At 48.7% G+C, this 17715-nt stretch overlaps 1 protein-coding gene across 1 annotated transcript in view; it reads right to left on the reverse strand.

Annotated features, from left to right (window-relative positions):
- Positions 1-17715, reverse strand: part of SYT9 (synaptotagmin 9) — a 151310-nt gene that overhangs the window by 16869 nt on the left and 116726 nt on the right. The window contains exon 6 of the mRNA XM_036427650.2: positions 17193-17322. Coding sequence (XP_036283543.1) covers positions 17193-17322 — 130 coding nt within the window. The remainder of the gene's footprint in view (positions 1-17192; positions 17323-17715) is intronic.

Genomic DNA, 17715 nt, shown 5'->3' on the forward strand with positions numbered 1-17715 from the left:
TGGATTTAAAAGGTCCCAGCCAACACCATCTCACACATCTGGATCTGCATCTGGAGATGAGTTAGTTGGATGGAAGAGAGTGTCAGGATGTGATGGGCATGCTGCAGGGGAGGGGAGGACACATGATCTGCTGATTTCAGCAAAGCTTGTTGGAGACATTGGCTTGGTCCTCAGCCTTGCCTGCCTTGTAGCCTCTATCATTCATTCAGCACTTTCGAGATGCCTACTGTGTGCATAGGCTGTGCTCTTTTGTGGGCCATTCCTTTTCCCTCCAAATCATGCATCCCATGACCTATCCTGGCAGTGTAGGGCTCTTACTAGGTATAAACAGGTCAGGATACAGCCCTATATAACACCATAACTGTCATCAAGCAATCTGTCTGATTATTTGTTTATGTCTATCCCTTTAGCTGGACTGTTTCAGGGAGAATTGAGGTGGGCACCTGCTCAGAAACATTTGATTTATAAATGAAAAACCATCAAATGCTAGGGAGAAGGCAGATGTCACTGGCATACTCCACCTCTAACAGGGGAAAGGTGCTCAATTCCAAGGATGTTGTCGGGTGAAGGCACTGGAGATAAAGTCTGTGTAATGATGAGCAAATCTAGGCTTCCACAAGGGTACACTGGAATTCATTCACTCCCATTCATTCATAATATTTCTCTCTCTCTCTCTCTTCCTTTCCCACCCTCTCTCCCTCTCTGTCTCTATCTCTCCCCCATATTTCCTGGACTGTGCTCCTGGAAGATAAGCATCATGCATTTTCATCACTGAATGCTCACTATCTACACATTGTGTAGTACAGAGTAGCCCTAAAGAAGTGTTTATTGAATAAGCACATCAGTGAAAGCCATCAAAACAGGAAAAGGTTACCTGCAGTGATGATGATGGCCAGCAGAGGGCAGAAAAGGGTAGCAGAGCTGATGGCTGAGGCCCCAGGAAAGGGCCATTTCCTCCCTGGGGATCCCTTGGCATTGAGGCAAGGGTCCTATTAACCATGTGAATATTTGAGGACACCGAGAGCACCAGGGCTGGAGAAAATTGCTGACAGAAGTCCAACAAAACCCAGCGTCATTAAAGAGAGATCAATTTGAGTGGGGAGCTGGAGATGCTGGTGGCCAGTGCATGGAGAGAGGAGCGGAGTCTGGGACCCCAAGTAGTCTAGAGTCACAGGGCTGGCAGCACAAGCCCTGTGCTGAGCACCTCTGGGAGCTCCAAATCTACCCTGGGGGCGTTGTCATTCTTAAAGTGACAAGTGTCCTGAAAGTCAGGCCTGACATCATCCTCCATCCTGATTGGGGAGAGAGGGCAGGAACGCCACTGGAGCATGGAGGGTGCTCTCACGCTCCAGGTCCCCCACAGGTGTGGGAACCCGCAGAGTGTGCTGGGTCATTAGAAGAATTGCTCCTCATCTCAATCAGTTTTCTCTGGAGCTTTGAGTGCTAACGGCAGGTGCAGGGATTAGACAGGAGGCAGGCAGGGAGCAGCAGCGGCTGCCTTTAGGACCGCCTCTCACCTGGTGAGGGTCTCAGTGGGGGCTGCCGGCCTGGCAAACTGTGAGGCCCAAACTTCATTTGCTGCCCTGTGGGGCCCATGTTGGCTTGAGCCTTTTGGAATCAGCTAGAAAACGGTTTGTTTCCAGGAGGGCAGATAATGGAGCCTAGAGAGGCTGTGGGCAGACATCAGGGAAAAGGAGAGCGTCTCGGCTGGAAGGTCAGACAGACATCATGAGGGCACGAGGAGATGGTAGTTTTCATCTGTCTGAAGAAAGGAGGTTGGAAACAGTTCCCCGGATCAGGCCTTTGGGCCTTGGGGGATGTGGCGTGGCCAGCTAACCAGGTGGGGTGACACTTGTCCTTTTGAGATGCTCTGAGCATCATCAGCGCTGGAAGGTCCAGGAATGCGTGGAGAGGTGCAGACCCTCAGGTTGTGTGACTAAAGCTTTGATGGAAGCTTTGCTGGTGCCTCAAAGTGACCCAATTGTGAGACACAAGTGTCAAGTGTGTGGCTCCTCGAAGGAGCTCAGCTTCCGAGTATAGACAGAGACGCAGATTTCTCAGTGCCGGTCTGGAGCAGGCCCCTCCGGAAGTGGAGAGACAGGCAAAGCTCTATATTTCTAGACAATAAATGTACTTGAGAGCAAGGGGCCAGGTGGTGCTGAGGGCAGATAGGGAGACAAAGGCAGGCCTGCAGCTCCTCACTGTTTGCAGCTTTCATGCTCGTCCTTGTAAAACATCGTAGTCGTGTGTGTCTGTGAGTGCCTTCCCTACCATCATTCTGATTGCGTCACCGCAATAGCATTTTAAAGAGCTTTTCTAACCATTTGAGTCTCTCCATCTAGGCTCCTAGCAATTGAAAATGTCTACCTACCTTTTTTTTTCCCCCCCCTGAGTTTTTGAAACTCTTTATTCTAAACCTGGTGGTGGAATCTGACCATATTCAAACATTCTCTCTTTTGCTACCATAATCTCTTGATGATTTCCCTCAGGGGCTAATTACTATTTTGCCAAAGAGTTCTGTTTTCCTACACATTTTTCTTTGTCTTTCCTCCTTCTTAGATTAATTTACTAGTTGACCCTTGAACAATGTGGGTGTTAGGGACACTGACTCCTGGGCAGTTGAAAATCTATGTATAGGTTTTATCTCCCCAAAAATATAATTACTAATGCCTATTGAAGCTTCACTTAAAACACAAATAGTCAACTATCACATACTCTGTATGCTGCATGCATTATATACTGCATTCTTACTATCAAGTAAGCTGGAGGAAAAGTTATTGTAACCAGAAGGAAGAGAAGATACATGTACAGCATTTACACAAGAAAACAAATCTACATATAAGTGGACCCACACAATTAAATCCATGTTGTTCAAGGGTCAACATGTATGTGTACTCTCTGTTCTGTGCAGCCCCTGAGGGTGTTGCCGTTTGTCTGATGGAAGCCACGTGGGCACAGTGAGGGTTTGCATCCTGAACGTGAGAGGCGGCCTCTCGCAGCAACGTCAGACCCTTCGGGATTTGAGAATAAAAGCTCAAAGACTGTCCACAGCTGGACTTGCTGGGACTGAATGAGGGTGGGGCTGTGAGTCAGAGCTGGGGGAAGGGGGGGCCAAGGATGCAGCAGGGAGATGTTCCTGCATCAGGGCCCAGGATGAAGTCAGAGAGGAGAGTAAGCAGAGGCATGGCATGTCCATCAGGTGTGATCCACGCTGATGAAGAACAGGAGCAAGACTAAATGCTGGCTAACCGCCCAGCAGGATCCAGGTAAGGAAAAGGCCCTTTCAAGGTGGAGCCAGGTTGGAATAGGGCAGAGCTGCCTCCAGGACCTGAGAGCATGCAGCGGGGATGCCGAGAAAACCTGGGACCTGCAGATGTGGATGCCAGGAGGCAGGGGGTCATCTGGGACTCACTGTGTAACCGCTGGGTGCTCTGCCCTGGGACTGGAAGCAGCACAGGATACTCCTCAGCCCTTCCTGCGGGGTGGCGTGTGCTTCCATGGCCCACAGGCGAGATGGAGCCCCGATGGCCAGACACAGGAGGAAAGGAACGGCCTGTGGGCTGGGTGAGAAGAGCTGGGCCTAAGCCCACACACCAGTCATCCCCCCTCTCTCTCTCCCCGTATCTCCAACCTTTTCTTCCCTATCAACCTTTTCCTCAGCCTAAAAACACTCAATTTCTTGCTTCTGAAAAAGAAAATCCCATTGTCAAAATCCTTCATCCTTTTTCTAGCAACTGGCCTGTCTCTTGCCTTCCCCTTTCAGCCCAGAAATTGGAGGAGTTGTCTGTAACCATAAACTTGGAGGCCATCAGATTCTACTGTCTACTGAGACTGCTCTCCTTGGGCGAGGGAGACACACAGACATGAAAGCTCAGGGGAGCCCGCCAGCCAGCCCAGGCACACAGAAACGCTGGCGTGCTCTCTCTTTCTCAAGGTATTTGAGAAACTTGAAAGGTAGCAAAGAGATGGGGCATAGTGTCGAGGAAAGATTTTAAAATATTATTCATCGTTGTGTTATTTACAATAGCGAAGATATGGAAGTGACCCAAGTGCCCATCAATAGTTGAGTAGATAAAGACATTATGGTACTTATATATAATGGAATCTTACTTGTCCATAAAAAAGAATGAAATCTTCCCATTTGCAACAGCATGGATGAACTTAGAGGATATTATGCTCAGCAAAATAAGTCAGTCAGAGATAGACAAATACTGTTTGATTCCACTTATATGTGGATTCTAAAAAAACAAAATAGATGAACAAACAAAACAGAAACAGACTCATAGACACAGAAAACAGACTGATGATTGGTAGATGGGAGGGGAGTTGGAAGGATGGATGAAAAAGGTGAAGGGGTTAAGAAGTACAAATTTGCAGTAATAAAATAGTCAGGGGGTCTTAAAATACAGCATAGAGTATATAGGTAATAATTTATCCTATCTAATAAAAGAGTAATATGCAAATTAACCATCACTCTGCTACACCCATAAGCTATGCCCACCAGCCAATTAGGAGTGGATATGCAAATTAACCCAATCAAGATGGCTGCAGCCTCGAAGAGAGCAGGGGGCTTGGGTTTCCCCAGCAAAGGAGGAAGCCAAGCTTTCCACACACCCTGGCTACCCCAGGCCTCCACACAAGGCTACAAAGTTTCAATTAAAGAAGATAAATAAATACCAGACCCCAGGGTTTCCGCTTGGGTCACTGAGGGGCATGGCTGGCCTACAAACCACCACAGGTCCCTTGCCCAGGCCACCCCACACCCGAAGGGAACCCCCACCCTGATCTGGGACACCCTTCGGGGCAAACCAGCTGGCCCCCACCTGTGCACCAGGCCTCTAACCTATCTAATAAGAGTAATATACAGATTGACCATTACTCCAACACACAAGATGGCTGTCCCCATGTCGTCAAAGATGGTTGCCTCATGTGGACACAAAATGGCCACCACAAGATGGCCAGTAGGAGAGGACAGTTAGGAGGGACCAGGCCTGCAAGGGAGGGCAGTTGGGGGCGATCAAGCTTTCAGGGGAGGGCAGTTAGGAGTGACCAGGCAGGCAGAGGAGGAAAGTTGGAGGCAATTGGGCCTGCAAAGAAGGGCAGTTGGGGGGACCTCAGGCCTACAGGGGAGAGAAGTTGGGGGAACCAGGCCTGCAGGAGAGGGCAGTTAGCTGTGGCCAGGCCTATAGGCAAGGTTAGTTAGGGATGACCAGGCTTACAGGGGATGGCAGTTAGGGGCAATCAGGCTGGCAGGGGAGTGGTTAGGGTAGGGGTGTCGAACTCAATCAGAGAAGGGGCCAAAATCTAAAATCCAGCCTAAATCGCGGGCCGAATGGTTTACTGAACAGTCATAAACTGTCATTGTGATGGAAACGCAGCGGAGTGCAGTGATGACAGCGCGGTGCGGGCCACATTGCAAGGCCTGGCGGGACGGATTTGGCCCGCGGGCCTTGTGTTTGACACATGTGGGTTAGGGGGTGATCAGGCTGGCAGGCAGAAGCAGTTAGGGGCAATTAGGAAGGCAGGCAGGTGAGCAGTTGGGAGCCAGCAGTCCTGGATTGTGAAAGGGATGTTCTACTGCCTGTTTAGGCCCGATCATACTGGAATGGATTTAAATGCCAAGGCCACCCCACACCCCAAACCCCTGCAGTGGTTTGTAGGCCAGCCATGCTCCCCCTCCCCTGCCCCCCTGTGCAAGAATTTTGTGCTCCAGGCTTCTAGTATATATATAAAAGCCAAGCAAGCAGAACACAGGAATGACCAGAATGACTGGAATGATGAGTCACTATGAAGTGCACTGCGACGGCTAACCTATCCAATTGAGACCTCAATCAGCTCTTCCTATCCCTACCAGCCCTGCTCCCAATCGGCACCCATCAGGTGTGGGGGCAGTCAACCTCCTATGGCCCTTCTGGTCCGGCTCTAATCGGGGTGGGCCGGCCGGACCCCACCCATGCACAAATTTGTGCACTGGGCCTCTAGTACTGTAATAACTGTGTATGGTGTCAGATAGGTCATGGCATATACTATCTAACCACTTTGCTGTGGACCTGGAAATAATATAATATCGAATGTCAACTGTAATTGAAAAAACATTTGAAAAATATTTGAAGTTGATTTGAACAGATTTTGCTAAGCTTTCCTTGTGGCAGGGCCTGTCAGGGCCTCACATGATTGTATGAGGGTGGCCCTGTCCCCCAGTCCTTGCTGCCTCCTCTCCTCCACACTGGGAGGCCACCATCTGCATGAGATCCCCTGATGACTACTGTCCTAGACTGTTTTTTCCAGTCCACACGCTCAGCCTCAGCAGGGAGGGGGTGCAATGGGAAGATCCTGCCTCTCTGAGCCCAGGTCCCTTCCCATCCCAGGAGGGTCAGTGCTGAGTCGGAATCTCATGCTAATCCCTGGGCTGCTGGGAAACCTGCAGTCCCCTCCCTCTACCCCCCAATTCACCCAGAGCTTCTGTCTGTCACGCTTGGAGCTTCCTGACATTTCTTCCCCAAGGGATCTGGGCTTCAAATTCAGGCGAATCCTCCTTTTGTCAGCAGATGTGGGACACAGGCATTTCCATTTAAAACCCGGGTGGACCGATCTTCCTTCTGTGTGTGGCCTTGGGCCCAGAAGAGAATCTGACTGGTGGTCAGCTAAGAAAAGGGTAAGAGGTAGGAACATGGTGTGCACACATGTGTGTGAGGAGTAGGTGGTTAAGATCTAAGTCACTCAGTTGTGCACACAATATATCTTCCGGAAGAGCATTTTTCCGAAGGTAACAGGTAAATGGTACACTTTGTCAAATTCTTCTGCTCTTGGCCTTGAAATGCCTTCATCTCCCTTCTTCTTGTTAGCTCACCCTTTTCTCACCCTTGTCTCCAACACCCTGTCCTTCTCTACCATTCTGTAGCTCAGATGTTGGGATCCTATATCCATATAAAGGCCTCTTCCCTCTCCCAGACCTCTCCCAGACCTCCACAAGGCCATTCATTCTGTCTCTCCACCCATCCCCTCCACATCTGTCTGCTTCAGGCACAAGGGTGGCACATCTGCCTCCAGCCTCATCCCCTCCCACTCACACTCCTCCAGACGGCCAGCGTGACTCTTTTACAACACAGATTTGAGTCTGTTCTTAAAACCATCCCAGAGCTCCCTTACTGCCGGCAGAAAGCCCTTAGCCCTTACTGGGCCTGAAGGAGCCCTTTCCGCCCTTTCTGGCCTCATTTCCGTCTCATGGACCCGGGGTTTCAGTCCTGAAGTCCTTGGTGTCCCAGGGGCAGCCCTCCTCTTTCACACCTGCCGGCATGTGAACGCATTAACCTTGAAACTCATTGTCCTCTTTGTTCAACAGGAGGATTTCCACTCATTTTCAAGAGCCTGTCCAGGGGTTTCAACGTGCCTCTTGGGTCACCACCCTTCCCCAGTGGATGGCTGGGAACTCTCTCCCCTGTGCTCCCAACCAACTTCTGAAAACACAGACGATACAACCTGCTGTTAGACTGCCCTCCCCTCCACCCCGCTCCGGAGTCCTTGCAGCAGGCCCACCGCACCCAAGACAGTACCCGGCTCCGGGCAGGAGAGGAGCCTGTCATCCCAGGGAACCCTCTCGTAACAGTGACACACGTGTCCAGCTGGAATGCCTCTTGCTTCCTTCTGTGGCTTCACCCAACAGTTTTCTTCAATTATAAACACACAGTTGGCGTTTCTGTGCTGCTCAAGCATTTTAAGGCTAAGCCCAGCTCCAAATTGGTTAAATATCTATGATCAGAATCATCTATTTGTGTTCATGCAAACGTGGCAACACACATTCAGGTGTGCAGCCTCATGTGCAGAGAAGCTCAAACCAAGGGATGCTGTTGCTTCAAATAGATGTGAGGAAAAGCAGAGGATTCTGGTCTAAAAAAGTATTCTGGATGGACCTACTAAGTGTGCAGTTGGGTAGGATCCTACATTTCTCTTGTAGCCCTCCCACACGGCCTCAGAAATACATCACTAGAAGTGCACAACCTTCACTTCAGTCTGGATTGTGACCCATCGTTCAGTTTGGAAAGCAATTTAATGTGTGACCAGCATTTTTAAAAAATATATATTTTATTGATTTTTTTACAGAGAGGAAGGGAGAGGGATAGAGAGTTAGAAATGTCAATGAGAGAGAATCATTGACCAGCTGCCTCCTGCACACCCCTCACTGGGGATGTGCTCGCAACCAATGTACATGCCCTTGACCGGAATCGAACCTGGGACCTTTCAGTCAGCAGACCGACGCTCTATCCACTGAGCCAAACCAGTTTCGGCACCAGCATTTTTTAAAAAATAAAATATTTTTTTTCAACAAATATGTCATATGTATGTGTATTTTTTCAAGAAACTTTTGTTTCAGTTTTCTATCTGTGTGTATTGTGATGTATAATGTATTCCTTACTATAAGTCACAGCCACGATTGCCTGAGGCACGCTGCTCTGCTCCCTGTATAATCAGGAACTTAATGAAATACAGTGTCACCACACCTTACATTCTTAACATCTAAGTTTCTGTGAATCATTGAAGATTCCAAAAGCCAAAGAAATGACAAACTTGGACTTTCCCCAGGAAAGGTATTGTTAATTGGGCACTGTAATAGCATCATCAGACGCGGGGTGGAGTTGTTTTCCTCCTTGTTCCACACTCTGGGAGCACCTTTCACTGCCAGACACCATGCTAGATGCTTCCATGTGGATTGTATCATTTAATCACAACAAGTACTTAAAATGTGGTACTAGCGATGGCCGGATTTGCTCAGAGTTTAGAGTGTTGGCCTTCAGACCGAAGGGTTCTGGGTTCAATTCCCATCAAGGGCAGGTACCTCACTTGTAGGCTCGAACCCCTGTCCTGGTCAGGCTACAAGCAGGAGGCAACCAATTGATGGGTCTCTTGCACATCGATATTTCTCTCTGTCTCTCCCCTTCCCTTCCATGCTCTCTTAAAAATCAATGAAAAAATATCCATGGGTAAACATATAAAATAAAACAAAATAAAAAAACACAAAATAAAATAAAGCTAGGCATTAACATCCCCATTTCGTGGAGGAGGAAACTGGTCCTCAGAGAGATTAGGTGATTTGCTCAAGCACACAGCTCTAAGCGGCAGAGCTGTGTAGGTTCCCTCCCTATTAAACACTAATGTGGCACAAATGGGCTATGGAATGATGTAGAACCTTCTTGGGACCTCCAGTTTAGGAGTCAGACTCTGCAAACTCTCATAACATAATCCAAATTCAAATCCATGTTAATGCCACGGAAGACTTCCTGGAGATATGAAGGTGACCTTGGCTCATGTCAGCAAAACTGACTACAAGTCTTTAAGTATCTTTCATCTCCCTATCCTATGGCCCACCTCCCCCAAGCCACCCAACTCCTTTCCCTGTGGCTGGCTGTCCTCCTTCTCCCAATTCTACTCTTCCTTCAGCTTCTTCAACCACAACCCCTCATACTAGCTTCCCCCTACCCTACTCAACAGCTGCTCAGCAGGCATGTTCCACTGAGCAACACAGAGCACTACAGAGGCCACCCAACGTTCTCTGACCACAAAGGGGAGGTGACAGTGGAGGGGGCCCGGCCTTTAACTTCTCAGCCCTCCTCTCCGGAAGCCCTGAGTCTGGTCCAGATGTGCCCCTCTAGCATCACCCTGGTTCTTCATCATCCCCTGGACCACAGAGGCCCCTTCTGGTCTTTGCAGCTGATACACTGAGTGAAAAGTGACAGCAGTCCAAAAGGACCCTTATAAAGCCTGGGGCCACCCACCTCGTCTATAACATACGACTGCGTTTCCAGGGCCATCGCTGTTATTCGTTCTGTGCCCATGCCTGTCCTGAGGAAGCTCCTGCCCTGTGGGGAGTCTGCTGGGCCCCCAGGAACTCAGACCCAGTCTGCAAAGACAGCAAAGGGAGCGCCACCTGAGCTGCAAGCTTCAGAGAACCACAGGCCTGGAGCAGGAAGAGCAACATCTGGGCTGAGGCGGCCTTGGAGATGCCCATGGGATTCTAAAGTCCTTTTCTTTCCAATTATTCCCGTTTTTGCTTTCAAGCATCTCTGCTGACAGCAGCAGCTGGAGCTAAAAGCTTTTTCCCTGTAACAAAGCCCAGCCTTCTCAAGGCCTTTGCTCTTAACTCTTTTGGGCCCACGGGCCTGTGAGAGCAGGACTGGGCAGAGCAGATGGCCGCTGTGTGTGGCAGCTCCGATTCTGCAGGACCCCGTGGCGTTCCTGATTCCCCCTCATCCCGGGAGTGGAGGGTTTCTCTACATCTCTATTTCCTTCTCTGCAAGGATCCCTGGATCCTTACTCCTGGTGTAAGATTTCACCCCGGGTAAGCTCACATTCACATGCTACTTTGGTTCCACACTTGGAGAGCAATGCAAGGGTCATATTATTTGTAAGTGGCAGGATAAGAATCATTAGTGCTAATCCTGGGAGTGGACATTCTGCAACTTTAAGGAACATAACATTTTATTTTATTTTAAAAATATTTTTACTGAGTTAGAGAGGAAGGGGGAGAGAGAGGTAGAAACATAAATGATGGCAGAGAATCATTGATCTGTTTCCTCCTGCAGGCCCCCTACTGGGGATTGAGCCCACAACCAGGGCATGTGCCCTGACTGGAAATCGAACTGTGGCCTCCTGGTTCATAGGTCAATGCTCAACCACTAAGCCACATCATCCAGGAGAGAGAGATTGAGCCTGGCCTGGCCAGTGTGGCTCAGTGGTTGAGCATGGATCTATGAATCAGGAGGTCATGGTTTAATTCCCAGTTGGGGCACATGCCTGGTTTGCTGGCTCTATCCCTATGCAGGCGTCTTCAAACTACGGCCCGCGGGCCACATGCGGCCCGCAGAGGAGTCTGATCTGGCCCGCCAGGTTTTTTGGGCAGTGAGCGCAGCCGAGGTGTTACAGTAGGAATTAGTAGTTCATATAGTCCGGCCCTCCAGCTCTCTGAGGGACCATGATCTGGCCCCCACTTTAAAAAGTTTGAGGACCCCTGCATGGGGTGTGCAGGAGGCAGCCGATCAATGATTCTCTCTCATCACTGATGTTTCTATCTATTTTTCCCTCTTCCTGAAATCAATACAAACATATTTTAAAAAGAGATTCTTTCTTTAGATCATAACTATTCCAACACATAAGCTAATTAACCAAACATCATCATTTGTCTCATTAGGAAAATTTTAAAGATGGTCCCTGATATGCCATGAACTTTGTTAGGTACAGACATACTATGGTGAGCAAGACAGAAGGGTTGATCTCAAGGCAGCTTTGGGAATGGTCCTCTATGTCCCAGAGAAGGTATTTTCTGTTTCAAACAAGAGAAATCCCACCTCATACTGCTTACATAAACCAGCCTCGTTCACTTATTTTAGGGGGATGCATTGGCCCACCGGCCCCTTATACAGTGGCCACTTCAGAATGCTGGTTCTGGAGACAGAGATTGCTGAAGGCTCCGGCCCATGGTTAGCCACTTGCTTACTTAATTCCTGTTCAGGGGTGTCACAGGAACTGTCCAGCGCGGTGACTGCTGGGCAAGGTCATCTGTGGAGGGGAGGAGAGTCCACATGCAGTTGTCTTTCTGTGTGGGCAGTGATGTTATTTTCCAACACATTCTCTTTTATATGTTCACTCGCATGTTGTGTGTGATTACTATCTCCACAGGCCTCAGGAAGAGTTGCTGGTTTTGTATTCCAGCTGAAGAGGAGAAAATGTTTAGCATCTTCTTTTGTGCAGATCATTCAATACAAGAAAGAAGACTTACTTGAGATATCTGAATGCTCTTGGCTTTGTTTGCTGACCATTCCTTCCACCAGCTGGAAACCTACTTCTCCAAACTGCATTCTGGCCACTTAAATTAACTGGCACAGATTCTAATGGGGTTGTTAATGCTTTTCAGATTCCCAAACATGTAGCACGTTTTATGTTCTCTGCAATCAGTTTTGCTTTAGTGGCCCTGCAGGTATTTATGGAGACTGCCATGCAAAATCCCATCCACAAAAATAGTTTATTTTTTGATGTGTGTGTGTGGGGGGGGGGGGGGGGGGGGGGGGGGAGAATATCAATTATAAGTCCTTTATTTTGTCCAACAATACTTTCCCATTATTTTTCTCTTTTTTTTGTCTTCACATGTAGGTGGAGTGAATCATTATTTTGTGTAAACTGCTGCTAAAATGTTTCCCTGGTGAGAAATGCCAACTTGTGGACTAATATCCTTGTCACCTCCTGATCATTTTTCATTCAAGGTACAACGGTCTGCCACTCGCCACAGGGGTCTCTGTGGTGTTTCCGTTTCTCTATCTCTAATGAAGGAAGATGCTGAAGTGCTTTAGAACCTGGGCATCCACTTAAGCTCAAGAGAAATCTTCATGATTTACAAGGTGACTCGGTTACTGTCCTGGACATTTCTCAACTGCAATCAAAATGCCAAGCCAGGATCATCAGATGGCTCACATGGAACCAAGGGAGCAAATGACCTCCTCGCACGTCCTCCTTCCTAAGTGGAGAAAAGGTAACTCAAGCATGGAGCCTAAGAAGGGCCATCTAATTCAATATCTATGTAATAGGAACAGTATTTTCACTCCCTGTAAATCATGTTGTTTCATGCAATTAATCGATGCCATATTATCCAGCATATCAAAGGCAAATAGCCTAAAGTCAATGATCAGCTAGTCCCCCAAGAAGCCAGAACCAGCCCTTGTCCAAAAAGAGGCACATCCAAATTCTAAGGTCTCCTTTCAACACCTAAGGGGAACACACAGAAAAGCAGGGCGTGGAGAGAGGGACTTCTCCACATCTGGGCAGCCCCAGTGCAGCTTTGGTTTAGAATCTCGCACCTCTGCCGGTCAGGACAACGCTGCTGCTCTTCACTGTGAATTCCAGTCAGAGCCTCTGTCTCTCTCTCTCTCTCTCGTAGAAAAGCAAAATTTGATTTAACCAAACGATATCTTCCCATCAAACCAGGTTTGTGTCTTGTTAATGGAGAAGGTGCACACAGCACCACACATGGAAGCGATGAAAACCTGAAACCATTTCTCTGATTCTCTCCAGGGATCGTGAGCAAGGTCAGCTCCACATCCAGGAGGTAGGCCGGGTGCTGGGATGTGGCCAGGAGGCATCTTGGGTACATGGCAGAGGGGGTTCTGAGGTGGGAGCCTCGAGAGTTCTGTCATCTCCCGAAGCCCCACGGAGGGGACACTCCTGTCCCCAGGTGCCAGCAGCCTGACTGGGGGAGCCATACCGCTTCCCAGGCCTCTGACATCTGGGCACAAAGGGAGCGGGGCTGGCTGACCTTTGAGTGTGCGGTGAAGCTGTCCAGGATCCCTGGGAGAGAAACGGATTTCTGAACTCACTGGCTTTGAAGACTCCATCTGCCACCTGTCCTGGTAAGGTCAGGCATGCTGGATGCAGCCCCGAGCCGCTGCCAGGTCTCTGCAGGCTCGGGGTTCAGTCCTAACCTGGTCCCTTGGCTCCCAGCAGTGAAGAGCTTCTGCCAGGCCAGCCTCCCTTCACACCAAATTCCAACTACCCCATATTCTCTTTCCCCTTTCTCTCTGTCAAACACACATGCTTACACACACACACACACATGCACACACACTGATGTATGTGTATGAGAACTGGGACTTCACTACTGTTTTTGTTTTAAAGCAGACATTTAAAGGAAGAGGGTGTAATAGCAACTTTTCTTGAAGGCCAAGGAAGAAAGGAGAAGAACTTATACACGTGTCTATGCCCAGCAATGTTGCAAATGACACCTTCCCCCAATCTGAGGTGATGCCTCACGGGGTGCAGGGGACGGAGTTGCCCAACCTTCCTGTGGTCCTCCATGACACACATTAGGGGTGACATGTCTTCGTGTGACAGTCACATGAGGACACAGTGTGGAGAGCGGCTACAGTGTATGGATAGATAATGAGAGGGCGCAGTCCTCCCATGGCCACGTCCAAGTCCCAGCTTGGCGGGCAGAGCCCACCCAGCACAATTATAGCCAACAGCTAGAGCTGTGAGCTTGAACATATGGTCCGAACACATGGCCCCTCGTGTCTGAGTGATGTGGGCTTGATAGAGTGCAGGTGCATGCAATTGAGTGGGATTGAAATGTACAACATCTTGACCACGCCCTTACTCTGCCTCGTGGCATCTGGCTCTAAAATAAAGACATGGCTTGTAGTCCGGGGCGCTGTCGCTAGCTCTTCATCAGAGAGGACAGCGTTCCACCCAGACTCAACTTTCTTCTCTGATCTGTCTTTTCTCAATCCTTCACCGCCCCTCTCAGGGTCACCGAACCTAGCCGAGCACGTAAGGCTCCCAACATGGGGCTGAGTATGCCAGGGCTGTGCCGGCTCGCCACACACACACACACACACACACACACAAACACACACAGGGCAGTCACTCGGAGTGTGGGACACAATGATATCTGAGGACTTTACTGAGCATGTATTATGTGCCAGCCGTGGCGCTTCACACATATTAGGTGCTTTAATCCTCACCACAACCTTATGAGACAGGCACTGTGACGGCCACTTTACAGATGAGGGAACTCAGAAAGAGAAAAACAACTTGAGAGTGGCAGCCCACAGACTTGAATCTAGATCCATCCAACTCCAAAGTGAGGGCTTCCCACTGCCTGCCCGTGTCCTCCTCCATCCTCACGGCTGTTAGCAACGGGCAGTGACCTCCCCAATGTACCGCTCTTCATCTCCTCTGGTACCAGTGCCCCAATTCTGCTATTTTATTTATAAAGGGAAAAGTACTGCCTCCCCTCTGAAGATGGATCTGGAGTTCTGGGCATGAACTTCAAAGAGACAGGAAGCCACAGGGCAGGGCCAGCCTCCCTGGGCCTGCCCTTCATTGGAGGGGCCCAGGCGTTTCACGTCTTAAGTTCTTAACTGCAACAGTTGAGAACGGCCATTGTATTAGCTGAAGTTATTCTAGCTGCTGGAACCATCAATTTCCAAGATTCAGTGGTTTAACCCCAAGACATTTATTTCTCACTTACATAACCAGCAAACACAGATCTGCACAAAGCCAGGCACTGAGGGTTTGGGGAGCGTTCCCCCAGGTGGCCAGAGTCATGCAGCATCTCTTCCTTGGCCGAGTAGGAAGCCTCCGAGGTCCGCTGTCTGCATGTGCCATTCAGGATTATTTCCTAGCAAAGTCCCTGGCTTGTACACTGGATCAGGGCTCATGTCTCGCCCCCACACCACACCCCTCATCCTTATCCTTTCCCAAGTCCTGTGTCTTGAGAAGCATAGAGCTCTGACACTCTTTGACACACCAGGTTACAAATAAGCACTGAAGTCAGCAGTGACTTACAAGGGTGTAAACGTCTATTGTGGCTGCTCTAACGGCCACCACTAGCGCCAGGCGCGGGCAATTTAATGAGCCCCCAGACGAAGCCTCTGAGACTTGCACCAAGAACTACAGCAGTGAGGTGCAGGATGGTCAGCACCGCCCTCCAGCTACTTCTCCAGCTTCACGGGGCCTAAATTTGACTCCCTTAGGGATTAATTTCAAGCCCAGGAATTTAATTTTGATGGCCCAGGGACAGAGGTCCTCAGGGACCTGCAAATTGGGGGCCCAAGGCTCCTCCTGAAGCTTAGAATCAATTCACAAATCCTGTCCTGCTCTTCTCTCTCCGGCACCATGTCCAACAAAGGGAGACAGTCCCTTTGTCCCCAGGCCAGGTGGAGGCTGCTCTGCCTCTGCAGGTTTACTTCAACCAGGCCAACCTGGCTGTCAACAACAGCAGAGCCCACAGCGAGCGAGGCCTCCCTGGATGGCTCTGCAGGGGGCAGAACTGTCTGCGCTGGGAGAGTCAGAGAGAAGTTCTCTGCCCCAAACCCAGGCCCCCTGGTGTCTCCGTTCCAAAGGACTCAGTTCTCTTTACTTACCAGGAGCAGGAGGAAGAAATGCTTCCTGGACAATCACATCTAAGCTGGACAAACACTTTCCTGCTCCATGGTTGGTGTCACTGGATGTGGATGCCAATGATAGCGAATGCCCCTTTAGTGACGTGTGTACACATCATATTCTGTCTCTTAAGGTATGTAAGCTCTTCAAGGGGAGGAATGGATAGTTTCTTATTCACATCTATTACCCCTACCTCATATGGCACTCGACTCTCAGAAATGTTGAGAATAGTGAATACAATTTATTTCTGAGAGAACGGGTTAGTAAATAAATAAGAGAGTGAGTCAATGAGAGATGAATGGGAGAATAAATGAGAAGGAAATGATGGGGGAGTGAGAAAATAAATGAGGGTATGAGAGGCAGAATGGTGGCCCATTGCTTCTAGGTACCCACTGGCCTCTTTTTCTTGCACACAAAACCCTTGCTTTCAGTTGGGCACATTTCCACCCAACAAAAAAGAATACATTTCCCACATATGTCCATGACTAAGTTCTATAACTAAGTTAATTGTACGTACCAGTGTTGCATGACATATCAAGGAAAAACCTTGGAAAAGGAATGTGCATGCTTTTGGTGATCTTTCTATGTTCTATAAGATATGTGATGATTAGAGCTTAGCAATCATATTGTGCATTGAGGTGACCTTAAAAAAAAAAAAAAAAAAAAAAAAAAAAAAAAAAAAGCCTCTCTATGTCAGTGAGGTAGAAAGATAGAAATCTAATGGGTCTCAGAACCCCTATAACAACCCAGACTGCCTACCTCTGGACCTTACTTATGTTCCTTTCACTTGCTGTTTTGTGGTTTGTTTTTATTATTATTATTTTTTTTTATCATATGTAGTTAAATCTAATACTGAGCAACTGATCCAGAATCACAAGTTCATGCTAGAGTCAGTCCCAGTACCCAGGCCTCCTCTCTCCCCATCTCAAGTTCTTTCTGACACCAGGCCTAAGTCACTATAGGATGGCCTAAAAACGCCACCCTCACCCAGATCTTGCAGATGTCCTTCAAATGTCAACCCAAAGCCATAACACAGATTCAGAGAATCTTGACCTTTAAAAAAACACACAACAACAAAAAACAACAATCAAAGTGAGGGATGATTCCTGACCTTTGCTCAAAACCCCAGGCTGGTAGAATCACAGACTCAACCTCAGACGGAATGCAATTCCTAACAGCCCAGGAAATGTACACTCACATTTTCGGTGGCTCCTTCATTTCAACAATCAAGCGTTTATTCTTCCATAAAGTGGAGCATCGGGTCTTACCTCCACCAGGGAATGCCAGTGTGCAATGGGCTTCCGAGGGTATGACAGCATTTCACTCCAGTGGTCTCTGCCCAGCCTCTCAGCTGTGTTGCCTACTTGACACACGCCGATGATCTCATTGTGACCTATACTGTGAAAACAGCCCACAATAGATTTTCCTTAAAAATTTGGTATGGAAGAATAATAGCTACTCAATTAAACCAATAAGGGAATCAGGGAGGAGTGGTTCTTTCATTGCCCAATTTAAAATTCAATGCCAAGTTTAACAGAGAATAGGGATTGGGATCCGTCATCATACTCAGTGACACAGAGAGGAAGAGCAGAGTCTGGCCCTCCCACACCCAGGCTTTTGTAGCATGAACGTGTTACGTGGCATGGCTTAGTCTGTTCCCAAGAACCCTGTGTTTGAGGAGTTCCCTGAGGCATGCTAAGGATGCCACCCCTGTCTGGTTTTAAGGTTGAACTCCAGGCCTCCAAATCCATGTCATAAACAGGCCACTTGAATGGAGTTTCTTGCAATAAC

This window comes from Pipistrellus kuhlii, unplaced genomic scaffold, assembly GCF_014108245.1.
Source record: "Pipistrellus kuhlii isolate mPipKuh1 unplaced genomic scaffold, mPipKuh1.p scaffold_m20_p_9, whole genome shotgun sequence".
NCBI classification, from domain to species: domain Eukaryota; kingdom Metazoa; phylum Chordata; class Mammalia; order Chiroptera; family Vespertilionidae; genus Pipistrellus; species Pipistrellus kuhlii.